Source organism: Crotalus tigris, unplaced genomic scaffold, assembly GCF_016545835.1.
Source record: "Crotalus tigris isolate CLP2741 ecotype Arizona unplaced genomic scaffold, ASM1654583v1 scf7180000017731.4096049, whole genome shotgun sequence".
Classification (NCBI taxonomy): domain Eukaryota; kingdom Metazoa; phylum Chordata; class Lepidosauria; order Squamata; family Viperidae; genus Crotalus; species Crotalus tigris.
This window is the reverse complement of record NW_024096599.1, coordinates 3,084,251-3,098,889: the sequence shown is the minus strand read 5'-3', so window position 1 is coordinate 3,098,889 and position 14,639 is coordinate 3,084,251. Positions and strand designations below refer to the sequence as shown.

The 14,639-nt window shown below is 35.3% G+C and overlaps 1 protein-coding gene across 3 annotated transcripts; it reads right to left on the bottom strand.

The window, feature by feature from the left end:
- Nucleotides 1-928: 928 nt before the first annotated feature.
- SEH1L (SEH1 like nucleoporin) lies at nucleotides 929-14,003 on the bottom strand. 3 transcript variants are annotated; one of them, XM_039339273.1, is made up of 9 exons: nucleotides 13,606-14,003; nucleotides 12,517-12,567; nucleotides 10,697-10,843; nucleotides 9,486-9,697; nucleotides 8,983-9,081; nucleotides 7,988-8,128; nucleotides 7,553-7,710; nucleotides 5,625-5,778; nucleotides 929-1,732 (listed from the first exon to the last, which is right to left on the bottom strand). In XM_039339273.1, the coding sequence occupies exons 1-9, from the start codon at nucleotides 13,714-13,716 to the stop codon at nucleotides 1,519-1,521; spliced, it is 1,287 nt and encodes a 428-aa protein (XP_039195207.1). In that variant the 5' UTR covers nucleotides 13,717-14,003; the 3' UTR covers nucleotides 929-1,518. The 3 variants fall into 3 exon arrangements, with proteins under 3 accessions (XP_039195207.1, XP_039195209.1, XP_039195208.1); XM_039339275.1 differs by having other exon boundaries at nucleotides 1,589-3,276; nucleotides 13,606-14,001; XM_039339274.1 differs by having other exon boundaries at nucleotides 1,589-3,343; nucleotides 13,606-13,993.
- Nucleotides 14,004-14,639: the final 636 nt, after the last annotated feature.

Genomic DNA, 14,639 nt, shown 5'->3' with positions numbered 1-14,639 from the left:
AGTCCTCAAGTCATAAAAGGTCCAAGTTTGAAGACCCCTGCACTAGGGCAAGACCGAAAAGGCTTCAAATACATTATACATTACTGGAGAGGGGGAGAGAAGGGGCTATTAACATGCACAGCATTGGCTTCGGTAACAGCTAGCAATAAGTTTTCAGCAATTTACTGAGACCTCCAGTTCCTCAGCTGTTGAGAACCCCTTTCAGTTTACCCTATAAAGAAAACAGTGTGGCACACATATGTTTTGAAGCTAATCTCTTCATCAGCTTCTGGGAATATTATTCTTTCGATTTTTCTTCCCATGTATACACACTGGCAGGATGTCTATGGAGATTCTCAGTCATTCAGGTCATGGTTATCCCAAAGGTCCTTTTTCTTGGGTTTTTTTTCCCTTTGTAAACATTTCACTTCTCATCCAAGAAAAAACTTCTGAAAAAGTAGAACTGAAGAAACTTTTTGGAAGAAAAGCAAAATGTTTTTAAAGGGGAAAAAAAGTTGCTTTTTGGATGCAGGATTCACACTATATTCACAAAGCAAAACAAGTCCCATTATGGTTTACTAACTTTACTAGATATAAAGCTAGTTGGATTTAAAAACACTACTTCATTTGAAATGTAGAGGTGCTACATATGTTTCTCCCAAGAATGCAAATATCTGGACAATTACTGGATCACAGCAAAGAAAGGATTTTATACCTCTTTGGTATTTACAAATTGTCTAGATTTTTCCTGTCTAATATAGCAATCCTGTTACTCTCAAGTGTCACCCCACTCGTTTTCTATCACCTGGCAATTTCTTTTTCAAACATATCATTGGCCATTAAGATAAGACAGCAAATAAATAAAGATAAATAAAAACAAAATCTTTAATAAGGTAAAACACCATTTCTCAAATTTTTCCTTATACTTTAAAGTAAATGAAGACAAAACATTATATATTTTCTCAATGTTTTATTTTCATATAACTGTAGTGGATATCATTAAACAATGAGAACATTTACACAAATAACAAATATTCCATTTTGTTGTAGGGATGTGTACTTTATTTTTGAAGTCTCAAAAAATTGCAAAAGATGGAAAAAAGCTAAGAAATCTGATGACCTGAAAGATTCTTATGCTAAAAATGTAAAAAGTTTTTAATTTACTTCTGTACTATGGGGCAGTTTTTTTCCAATCTGCATTTAATTTTAAGAAATTATTCCCAAACAAGACAAAGTGAATCACTAACAGATTATAACAAACTGAATATTTTTAAATGATAAAATACTGTTTCACATAATTTATCCTGAATGCTGCATTAGATTGTTGAGAGTTAATAGTAGAGTACTAGTTCTTATTATCTGCAGAACTAAACATAGTAAATTTGAAATATTGTAGTTTGCATTACAGATCATGCCTTTAAAAACCCATTCTGAATTATGGTTGGAAAAAAATGTAAAAAAACCTAAATGAATAGCCAAAAGAAATAGATTTTTTTTTAAAGCATGTGAGTTAGGCTTTAATACAGTTTTAAATATGCATTACACCCCTTCATGTTCACGTAAGAGCTTAAGAGGTCGAGAGATATATCGTCTGCGAGGCTGAGGATACCGGATATTGGCAGTGTCAGCATCACAAGAGTGCTCTATCAGAGGAGGAAGAGGAGGAGGAGGTGGTGGTGGTGGTGGTAAGAGCTGGGCATAACTGGACCATCTTGATCCAGCCCATGGGGAATCCAGAGGGGGGAAAAAATACCTGAAAACAATTCAGACAGGAACACCACACAGAAGGGAAAAACAGAAAGAATAATGGTAAATATAAGAATCAGAGAGGAGAGGCACATGCTGGGACAAAATGAAAGAAACAAAATCAAGTTCTCAGCTCAAGTTTTTAAAGTCTAGAAACTATTCTGAAAGAAAATTATCATAGGAGACAATAGAAAGTGTGCCTTACATTCATTGTAAAATGAATATACTACATGTAATTTAACTGATTCTGAACTATCGCGTGCCTTCTCATTTATCGCTACAAATTATGCTGTTTTAATGCAATTACAGAAAAACAGACACAAATTATTTATCCAGATTGGTCTACTCATTTGCATCCCATTTAGATCAACTCTACTCAGATGAATACATCAAATTTAAAGATAAAGATAAAAACATAATTTTACAATGCTAAGATTTTCACAATATACAGAGTTATTCTTTTTCCAATGCAATAACAGTCTGTGTGCTTATATACATCCCTCTGGAAAAAAACACCAGATAACCAAAGATTTCTGAATTAATGGCTTAAAAGATCATTCCATATCTCTTCTTATGACTTACCCGTAATTGAAGAAAACTTTGTAATCTTTATAATCTTTGGAAATGTACATAAATTTACAGAACAGAAAAGTTAGTAAATTTTGAGACAAGACATATTTAAAGCCACACTGACATGCCACTATATAAAACAAGCTATTAATTGAATGTTTGCACTAGGATACCACTTTGGTTTATTTCAAGACAACAACTGCACTGCACAGAGCAGGGTGTAAATACTTGGTAATGCAGGAACTGGTTGGGGTCACAAGATGATAATTCCCATACCAAATTAATACCATAGAACAAACATTCATTTGGACTAGATTTCCATCACAAAACCAAGATGAAATCCTACTAATTATTGCATGATTCATGCCACTATAACATGCAATTATCAGGTACGTTCAGATCATTCTTATCAAGACAACAAAAATATGTTACTAATAGTTACTAGTTACTAATAAGTTTTATGATTTTCATTTGATATAGTTCAGAAATAATACCAAAATAATCTGATATCAACTCCACAGTTGCCAAATTACAAAGTGCCCACATTGTTTATGACTAATTGTTTATTACAATCCATTAGCAAACTAATTGTTAAGAGTTTATGTGAACACTTCATAAAGCCAAACAAAGTTAAAATATTCAAAACAATTTTAATGAAAAACAGTTACTCCAATTGTTTTACATTAAGGATTTATCTCCTAACAAGCTTAGAATGCAAGGACAACAATCCTCTTTACATTAGTGAATTCCGTCTTTCTCTCGCAACATGTCTTTTTGAGGGGAAGGAATGGAATCCATAAGAGAATCCTGTTACTTTTTTGTTACAGATTCCAACAAGATCATACTGTGCTGGCTAGTAAAGTACACATGTAACATTTTTTAAAAGAATGTTTTGATTTGCATTTAGTAGTAGACAGATTGCTGGTGTCTTTGGAAGAGGTCAGATGCCGATGGGGAGGGGGAAAATATCACTTTCCATTCCTGTGTGCATGCAACAAGCAGTAAAACAGCAAAGTTACTCCAGTTAGCTTGGTATCAGCTGTGCTTTCTGTTAAAAAGGACATAATACAAATGGGGAAAGGAAAATGCATAACAATTTTAGACACACATGGTTATAAGCACAATAAGAATACTGTAAAGCAGTAGTTGGTAGGTTGATTAATTCTCCAATCACTTTTCAAACTTATCACTTTTATGTTAAATATAAAATAATTACTTTGATCTTCTAACACGTTAGTAGTGTTACTTGAATTGATTAACAAAGTACCAAAACACTGTGCCCTACCAGTAAAGCACCCATCAACTTGTTTCTAAAAGCTAGAATTTACATTCTAGTTCTCATAAAATCTTTAGGAAATAAATTACATGTAGCTGGTTTTGTTCTACTTTCAAATGGCTAACAAAAAGCAAGATTATTTTCCGATATTTTTTCTCATAATTGTTCTTATTCCTGAACCTAAATCATGATTTGAAATGAGAGCTTTGCATGATCTTCAGGGGGAAATATAAACAAGTATCCTGCTTGATTTAAACTGATAGTTAAGACTGGTAACTAGTTAAAAGTTTAATAAGACAGGGACAAAAGGTGAAAATGTTTTTCTTATTTTTCTTACGGATACATATACAAAATATATTCACTAGCTAGTCTGAATAACTGCAGCCCCAGAACTTCTTCAGGCTCATAAGCAGCAGTTAGGTACTTTAATTTTTCTCTTTCCTCATGTTTGATCAACCTCCATCATTGTAACATGATATACCGCAAGGAAACCTATAGCTAAAATATAGAAATGTTACCATATACCAATTGTCTTATATCTCTTGTGTTTGTCACCTGCCTTTTTCCAAAATCCAACTGAGAAAGCAAATATAAGGAAAAGTGTACATATTAGGACAAAAAAACATTATGAAATAAGGATGTATTAATCTAAAAAAGTGCAGCTGTATTTTTTGAATGCCATAGAAATCTGCCCAGTCGCTTGACTTCATCAAAAGATATATACTATATTTAACAATACCTTGATTTTTATAAAATATTTCCTCCTGTATTTTGTATAAAAATGGCACTCTACCATACGTGATTGTAACTATCAATGTAGCTATTACAGCTATATCCCATTCCAATGGCAGTCCTAAAAATTTAATAAGCCAATGACAACTTGTGTATTGAAAATTTTTAAACAAATTGATTCTCAGGTAAAGAACAGAACTGAAGAAAAATACTATTCCCAAACATTTCATGATGCAGGAATATGGAAACTATGAAGTCAAAGGATCAAGCCAAAGTCCACCTCATATTTTTTTTTCTCACAGTGGCCAACCATGCCTCTGCAATGCTTATAAGCAAGAGATTGGGACATATCCCTCCTCCAGTGTTGTTCTCCTACAAGTGAAGAGACACTTGTAGCTATTGGCTATTACATCATCTAATGAATTCCACATTTAAGTCTATGTTGTTTGAAGAATTAATTCTTTCATCTGTACTAAATCTCCTTTCAGTTATCCAGTCAGTGTCATTGAATAACGCCTTAGGACAGGGGTTCTCAAGCTTGGCAACTTTAAGACTTGTGGACTTCAACTCCCAGAATTCCTCAGCCAGCAAAGCTGGCTGAGGAATTCTGGGAGTTGAAGTCCACAAGTCTTAAAGTTGCCAAGCTTGAGAACCCCTGCCTTAGGAGGAAGAGAAACATCTCCCAGCCCATATCTTTTACATCTTATATAATTTTACCCACCCTAATCATGTCCCTTTAAGTTGCCTTTTTTTCAAGCTAAAGAATCCTAGAATTCCTTTCACTTGTACAGTTGTTTTTCTAATTGCTTGATCATTTTTGGGGCACTTCCTGTATCTTTTCCAGCTCTGACATTTCGTGTCAAACTTCATGGCCCAGAATGCAGCCAGACCATAGATTTGAATCTAGGTATTAAAAGGCTGGCAAATTTTATTTTCTCTCCCTTCAGTATGTTTAGTATGGAATTTGGTTGAAAGATAGCAAGGTAATTATAGGAAAATGAGATTATAGTAAACAGGAAAAAAAATAGAGTGGATAGTGCTTCCTATCCCTACCTATTCTATATTACTGCATATCAGCATTTGAAATAGAGGATGAATGATAAATGAAAGCATTTGTTCATATTTTGTCCATTATGTATATTAGAACTGGTCTGGTGCAGCACTAATAGAACAAGCATAATTGAACAACTGAAGTGATTTTTGTAATTAAACAAGAATAAGTATAAAAGTGATAGACATGGTCAAGTTTTCAGTGAGATCAAAGGAGATATTTAGAGAATTAAGAACTAACAATGTAAAGTTCTCATAAAAAGAAACCTACCTGCCAACGGATGCTCCATTGGCTGAATTCTGGAGAATTGAAGTTGCTGTGCCAACAGGAGCATTAAAAACTCCCTGCTGGGCGGAACTAGCATTGACTGGACTTCCATTGCCTTTCAGTATCCCAGTGCACTTCCAATTATCCATATAATTAGCTGAATGGAAACACACAAATCCCATTTAAATTTTTACCAAAAAGTTCTACTTATGTAGTTACAGTTAATATACAGGCTGTCTGAGAAATGTTGGGAGTTGAAATTTTAAAGTTGCCGCAGTTCAGGAATACTACTATATAGAATATACAGATTATAATATCCAAAAGAGTAGAAATAAAAGAATTTGCCATGAGAAAAATCTAAGCCAACAATTAATGAATATCAATTTACTGAGTTAGATGACTCTTAAAATTAAAATGAAATGTAAGAAAATGCTTGTAGAGCAAAACTAATAAGTAGAAGTTGGAGAGATTGAGCAAGGATCACTGCGGTTGGAAAAGAGATGTTTTTGCCATCACTGGTCTCAGAATGAACTGGCAATCATCTAGACCAGGTCTGCACAATTGGCCTGCTGGCATTTTTTTTTAGAAGTCAGTAAATTCACTGTTCCTGCTCCTAAAGACACAGCCTTCTATTATTGAGATAGGGTATACCAACAGAATCTTTCAAATCTGATTGCATTTCCTTCCCTCCCTTACATCCCAGAAAGTTGGGCGGAGGTCAATCTGAATCCCTTCATCCTGGGCTCAAAGAATGCTTTTGCACATATTATCTTAATGTTTTTTTGATAATTTCTCCATGGTCATCGCCTTTCAGATTTATCTTTGGATGGACCACAACTCATCAATAAATGCCTCAGGTTGCCTTACTATACTATCCAATTCCATTATTTCTTTTGCAGTCATTAGCTAGAAGTGATTGGTTGGCTGGTTGGGTGGTTTGATTTCTATAGTCACCCATCTTAGCAAATGATTCAGGATGGGTCACAATTCAAAAACATATATTAAAATCTTAAAAACATTTTAAAATAAAAACACTAAAAATCATTAACACAATAAAAACATTAAAACATCTAATTCAAGTATATACAAAGCAAGACATCTGGCCTGTTAATATAGCCAGGAGGCGGAGCCCTTGGATCAGGTAGCACCCCAAGTTCAGGAGTATAGCCATGTTTTTAAAGCTTTATGGAAGGCTAACAGGATTGGGACCATTCTAATCTCCGAAGCAAGGATGTTCCACAGAGCATAGACTGCTGCTGAAAAAGCTCACCTTCCAGTCCCCGTCAGCTGATATTCTTTGGTTGATGGGATCTGCAGCATGAGCATCCTATTTGATCTAGTTGGATGAGTAGAAACTCTGGAAAAAAGGTGACCCCTCAGGTACCCTGGTCCCAAGCCATGTAGGGCTTTATAGGTAATCACCAGCATCTTGAATTGCACCTGGAAACACACTGGTAATCAGTGCAGCTCACACAGGAGTGGCATTGCATGTGCTGTATATCTTGCACTAGTTACTTCCCGCGTGGCTGCATTCTGTACCAGTTGAAATTTCTGAATGGTCTTCAAGAGCAGAAGAAATATGTTGTGGGTTTCATCTGCTAAGGAGTTACAGCTAGCAGGATTTCTGCCATGGCACCTGCTCTATGTAACATTATCCTCCCACATCCCCACCTGAAGTGAGAATGGGCCTTTCCTTGCCATCCTTCCAGAAATCTCTCAAAAACTGGTTATGTCAACAGGCCTGGTGTCTCAAGGGAATGGTGATCTGCTGAGATACGTTTGGAATATCCAATGCTCTTGCTTAATCTTTTTTAAATAATCAATGTAGTGTGTTTAAATATTGGAAGGAAGGAAGGAAGGAAGGAAGGAAGGAAGGAAGGAAGGAAGGAAGGAAGGAAGGAAGGGAGGAAGGAAAGAAGGAAGATGCTTACCCTTCCAAAGCCTTACACATCCATCATCACCTGAAGATGCAAGTACTGTGCCAGTTATATTCCAGCTCACTCGCCAGACTTGGGAATTGTGATGATCAAACTGGGCCACTAACTGAACTTCAAATTTTGTCAATCCAGATGAAGTACTCAGTTCTTTTCTGTTAAAAAAAAGTACACAATTGAATTGTACTTTAGTCTACTCAATACATGCTATTTTAAACATTATGTTTCATTTTAACGTATTAATAATAAATCATTTGAAAAAATCAGAATAAAACACTGAATAGAACTGCATTATCCCTTTATGACTGTAACAAAATAATTATTAAAGAGCTAATTGCCAAAATTACTAGGTTCTCAACAAGAATAACATATCCTTGAGAACAAAGTTATGCACAAATGTTTTATATTAAAGGACTTGCTTGAAAAACTTACCTTAGGGGTTTTAATGTGAATATTCGTACATCTTTAGTAGCTACTGCCAATATATGGAATGACCTTCCAAGGTTTGGAGCAAATGCAATGTCATGCACGGGATCTGTGACTGTCATAAGAGTTTCCGCTTTTGCATACTTCCTGAGTAACACATAAACAGAATGTTTATCTTATATAACATATACAGTATTACACTGCCCAATGTTTCCTTTTGAAAAATAAATTAACCAAATTCTTTCATGTAAGCTTAATTTTTAATTCTACTTAAGACTTTATGCTAGATTTGATTTTTTTTTAACTGATTCCAACTAGTATCAATAGAATAATGAAGAAATCTTGCCTAATTTTGGATACTATGATGGAGGACCACTATTTATGAAAGGGCACAATTTCTTGGCTGTATTGTTAACTGGCCAAGTATCTTTGTTACCATGTATATTTTGGATGTTTCTATTTTTCTGGTTATAAAATGTTTTTAGTATTTTTGATTTTCTTTTTGAATTGTAAGCTACCCAGAATCATTGACTGAGATGGGTGACTATAGAAATTGAATGAATAAATGAATGAGCACTCATATAATTATATTTGTAGAGTTTGTTTTATTTGGATTCCCACTATAACTATACTGTAGAACAGGGGTCCTCAACCTGTGGGCTGAAGCCTACTACTGGGCTGTGGCCTATTGGCCACTGGGCTGTGTGATTGGCTGGTCAGTGCGCATGTGCACCTGGCCCCTCTCACGCAAGCGCTCATGGCCCCACTTGCATGAGCAACAGGTCCCTTTCCCCCCCCTCCCCCCACTCCAGGTCACCAATCCCGAAAGGTTGGGGAACTCTGCTGTAGAACCAAAAACCTATCAAGAATTAAAGCATGCTAACCATTTAATATATTTCATTCCCAAAATGCCATTTTAGTCATTTTTATTCATATCTCAATAAAGTTTCAGCAATTTCACAACACATTTAATTATAGAAGTAGCTCTTTTTTCCTCTCACCTGGTATTTTCGTTGTATTCATATATCTGTACTTTAGCTAGTATATTAGGACTACCATCATCACTTCCTACAGCTATCATAGGAGCATGGGCACGCGAACTACAATTAAAAATGAAATATTCTTAGATAACATTTTTAACAATTAGAACTATAAAAGAATTAGTCTAAAACAACCATGGATAATAAATCCAAAATTCTCCCTGCGTCCAATTCATAGCTTAAACTCACATACAGGAATGAAATTCAATATGGTTTTTTTTCTTACTAGTACATACTGAAATACTTTTGATTGAAAATAACTTTCCAGAGCCTCAGAATAAGTCATTTACATCTCTGCTGATTGATCCTTCAATTATAAATCCAAATTTTCTTCCAGTTCTAATACCTCTATAGTAAAAACTATGATTTTATATGCCAATTGCAAGAAAAAGATGCATATTAATTAGTTTCAAATTAAGAGAGATGTTTTTCATGATTCTTTTTCTAAAGAATTAATAACTTACCTTGAAGGATTCCAAGAAATACAACTGCAGCTTAATTTACATGAAATTTCATGTTGAAGTGACCACTGACTAAGATTCATAACATCCGGAGCTTCATATATTCTAACAACTCCATCTGCTGAACATGTTGCTAACATGAGACCCATATGTTTGGGAGCAAATTTGACATCTGTAACTGATGTCCTACTATCAACCAAAGTAGTCCTCTTTACCTAAAAATACAGCAGTTGTAAGAAGGAGAAAAATTATAAATAGATGATTAAAAGTATAATTATAATTACACATATAATTTTATAGTGTTGAAAAATAGGGATTTTGTATTAGAAATCTTTAAAGCTCCAAAGTCACAAAGAAAAATATATGATTGCTTAATATTTCAAAATGGCTAATGGAAATATATTATTCCCAGAAGAGGAAAAAAATAGAATGCTAGAAAAGAAAATGAGTAATATGAGTATATGAGTAAAATGAGTAATATTAATAGATTTATTGAAAAATAAAATTCTGATTCCCCTGCTCAGGCAGGAAACCCAATACCATTTCAGATAAATGGTTGTCCAGTCTCTTCTTAAAAACTTCCAGTGTTGGAGCATTCACAACTTCTGGAGGCAGGTAGATAGGCAGGTGGGGAAGATACAGACTGCACGCTGCTGTCATAAATGTGAACCAAATTTTTATCATATTAATGCAGGGGCACTGCTATAGCCATAACTATGAGAATTGGTCATAAGCTCCATTCATTAAACACCATTATAAATGGTTGCTAAACAAATGGTTGTCAAGTAAAATTCAACTCTATGTAAAAACAAAATTCTGCTAGGATTTGGGCTTCAAGTCTAACTTCTTCCATAAATGAAACAGAGCCCGAATGTACAGATCATAGTGATGCATAATAGGATTTTTTTGTGTTCCATTTTAGAAAGTTTTATAAAGCCAACTTTCCCAGTTGCTTCTATAGCCTTCTGTATCCCTTTCTAATGTTTTGAGAGTTCAAAAGCCCCTGTGATGATTTAGAAGACTACAGAGGAGACTGAACTCAGCAGAATTCATCCATCTTTTGCAAAGAGAAACATGTAAGAAAATTATAAATATAAAATATATTCATTGTTCAATAAATCTATTAACTTGAATATTTTGTTTGCTAAATTTCATCGTTATCAAGGATATCATAAATACATTCTAAAAATTCCAAACTATTTTTCAAAACTTACCCAGTGGCTTTGTCCCCGAAGTTTATCATTTGATTCTCCTACTATTTCTTCCCAAACAGCAGCTGTTCTGTCAAAAGAGCAAGAAGCCAAGACCTGTCCAAATTCCGGATGTGCCCATGTCACACGCCACACAGATCCACTGTGTGTCTGCATAATTAAGATAAATTAAAATGTATAGCGAATGAATGATCTAACAAATACACATAATTATAAAAGGAAGAATTAGAATCAGCCTTTATTACAATAATTAAGCGAAGTGGTGTGCAAAAGAGAAAACAAAGATAAAAAGACAGCAATAATAAACTATGCATCTAGACCAGGGGTTCCCAATTGGGGGTGCAATACGATATTCCAGGGGATGCAAAAACTTGGGTTTTCAAAATTATAGCGTATATGCGTAATTCATTACCGTTATTTTGAACTTTTGTAAGGGGTGCGAGAATGTATCAGAAGCGTTCTAGAGATGTGGGGTATAGAAAAAGTTGAGAGCCACTGATCTAGACTATACCTAGTCAATGAATAGGCTACACATTTTTATCCCTCATGCAAACAATATTATGAAAATGCAAGCTCTAATAATGGCAGCCATTATGTAAAAAAATCTATTTGAACCCACTAGTCCAAAAATTAAAATGGGCAGCTTTCAATAACCACAACTAAACAGATAGCTAAGATGCAATAAAACCACTTTTAGGAATGCAGTTGCCCTCCCCCAAAATATAGAGCCACCTGAATATAATCAGGACAGGACCTTCCAGAACTAAGGCAAAGCTGTTTAAGTGAGGAATGGCTGACAATCCGCAATGTGACTGTGGTGCACCGGAACAAACTATAAACACATATAATTCAAGAATGTCTCCTAATGAAATTTCAAGGCAGTCAAATATCTTTCTTAGATATCAAATTATAACATCTGTCCCATCACAATTCTATTGCTCCATATTATGGTGATTTTATTATAGTTTTATCTTAATTTAATATTTTATCTCCTATATTGTATGGTCCACATATCTTATATAGGTAGTACTCAACTTACAACAGTTCATTTAGTGACCATTCAAAGTTACAAAGGCACTGAAAAGTGACTTATGACCGTTTTTCACATTTACGATCTTTGCAGCATCCCCATGGTCACATGATCAAAATTCAGAAGCTTGGTAACTGACTCATTTATGACAGTTACAGTGTCCCAGGGTCATGTCATCACCCTTTACAACCGTCTGACAAGCGAAGTCAATGGAGAAGCCAACTTCACTGAACAATCATGTTACTAACTTAACTGCAGTGATTCACTTAACAATATGGTAAGAAAAGTTGTAGAATGGGGCAAAACTCACTTAACAAATGTCTCACAACAGACATTCTGGGCTCAATTATGGTTATAAGTAGAGGAATCCCTGTATATATTTGTTGATGCTTTATTTAAACCAAATTTGTATATCAGTGATTGCATGACTTCTGTAGATGCCATATAATAAATTAATAAGTCCAAAAATTCTGCCTCTGTGTTTAACATTATCCCAAAAAACTGCAATCCGAAACACATTTAGAAAGACTCGAGTTCTATCTGAGTATTGCAGTTGGAAAAATGTGAATGTACAAGATAACAGCAAAGAGTAAGAGTTTCTATGTCTTTGTTTCCTTCTTGTGACCCTCCAGATTTTTACAGGTCAGACATAGTAGTCCTAGTCTCATTGAAAACAAAGAAAATTACCTTTAGGTAGGCATCACTGGATTTTAGAACTCATTGTTTTCCCTTTGTTAAGGTTTTTTATGTCAAGTAATGTTCTATGTAAATTGTTTTAGATTCAAATTCTTACCTTCCAACTGGCAGTACAATGCCATTCTCCATTTTCACCTTTGTCCCAAACCTAGTAAGGCAAACATGTTTCATTTAAAATGAAGACATACAGCATATGATTGTTCATTACAGTTCTTGTAGAAAATCTTATCAGAGACTCCTTAAGCACTCCAACTAAAACCCAGGTCACATATAAGAGAAATAAGAAACTGCACGTATTCTTAATAGATACAAATAACATAATCGAGTTCATAAGTTTTTCCTTCCAAGCAAACAATCTTGTGACTAAGAAGTAAATCAAAACAATATCTAACCATATTTGACTTCATAATAATTCTACAACTATTTAATTACACCATAATAATTTGTAGCTATTTAAACCTCTCCAATTATAAAAATGAATTTGGTTTTCCGTCACAGGAATATTTTGAGACTTACTTTTGTTTTGTTACCTCAACAATCTCTTTGAACCAAGGACATTAAGAATACAATTAAAGTTTGTTAACATATTACACTAAGGAAAGAATAAAACTATCCACCTGATTTTTATGTAAGATTTGAGGTTTACCGTTCCATCTGAATTTGCAAAAACAGGCTTTGAAATAAAAGTGCATTACAATTTCAAACTCCAATTACTGTATGTACGTGGGAACTACAGGGGAGAGCATGATTAATGTAAGGGAATGTCAACGTGCAATACCAGGTGAATACATTATGCTAAGCTGTGGGTTGCTTAATACTGTAAATCATAGTTGGGAAGATTCAAACCTACCTAACCACAAACAGTGGCTTCCAATTCAAACTGCAATTGTTAGGTTCATGCAATATGCCAAACCGAAATGTCACCTCCACCCTAGTTCAGTTTAGCATGCTGTGCAAATCCAGTCAAAGTGGTCTCTCCTTTACCGATTAAAACGCTGACCTGAATCGTGGTTCCCAACATAGAATTCCGTTATCCTATTCACAGCAACTGCATTTTCTATCAAACCCAGTGGGGGTGAAAGGACCCTATAGGAAAACTGCGACTAGCCTGAACGAGCACTGTTGACCGATTCATCTTTATAGATTAATCAAAAAAGAATAGTTTCGCCCCGAGCCTTCCCCACACCTTAACACTCTGGTCACTAGAGCAAGTCGCCATGCGCCGTCCATGGAAGTCAAAAGAAACATCGTGGATGAGGTCGCGGTGATCAGCTGCGATGCTTCGCGCCACGAACATCCCGGCCGCCTCGCCGTCCCAGTCAAAATATGTTTCTTTCCTCAGCAAAATCAGCAAAACCTTCTTTCACCGTGCCACCCTCCACGAGAGAGAATTCTCTTTCGAGCAGCTCAAACAGGCGCGCCCGGCCCTCCCCCCGGAACTGGGTTAAGCGTCGCGCTGTCGCCATAAGAAAGCGACCAGTCGCTTTCGTCACTAGTGCTTACGCTCTATCCCCTTAGTCTTGCTCCACTTTAAGGGGCGTGGACTTCTACCCCCAAAATTCCCTAGTCCCAATCCCGGAATCTTGGGAATTGAAGTCCAGGCGTCTTAAAATTGTTGCGGCTAAGAAATACTGCCTTAAACGGAAACAGACACAGCCCCGGAAGTTTACGATAGAAATTTAGTAGAAGTCGAAGTCCTGGTCGAACCAAAAAAGCACGTGAAATTTGAGCTGATAGGGAGTGAAGACTTTTCTGGCAGCTAGTGTTATAGCTGATTGGAACCTTCCTCTCAGATCTGTAGCGCTCTCATAAACATATTTTTTTGTCCTAAGGAGACAAATCCTATTTAAAATAATCAAGATTTTTTTTTAACAGTAAAACAGGCTGGCCTTCCTGAGTGTACTTACCAGCGAGTTAAATTTATTTGAACTCAATCCGGCTTACATATGTACTGAATAAAAGTGCACTCTTACCCAGCAATCCTTTGTACGTTTTTATTCAATGAACCTTTTAAGTAGATTAATGAACAGTGACACTGCAGTATATTAATCAAATGTATATAGTCACCCATCTCAAGAGAAGCGCATTTATATCAAACGTTTTAGTCATCTAAAGTATATTCTGCAATTTAATGTTTAAAATGCTACAAATCTTATTTTTCCTGCCACAGAATAATAGTATCCCTCTAAAAAGCAGTGAATTGTGAATCAATAGCCCTGA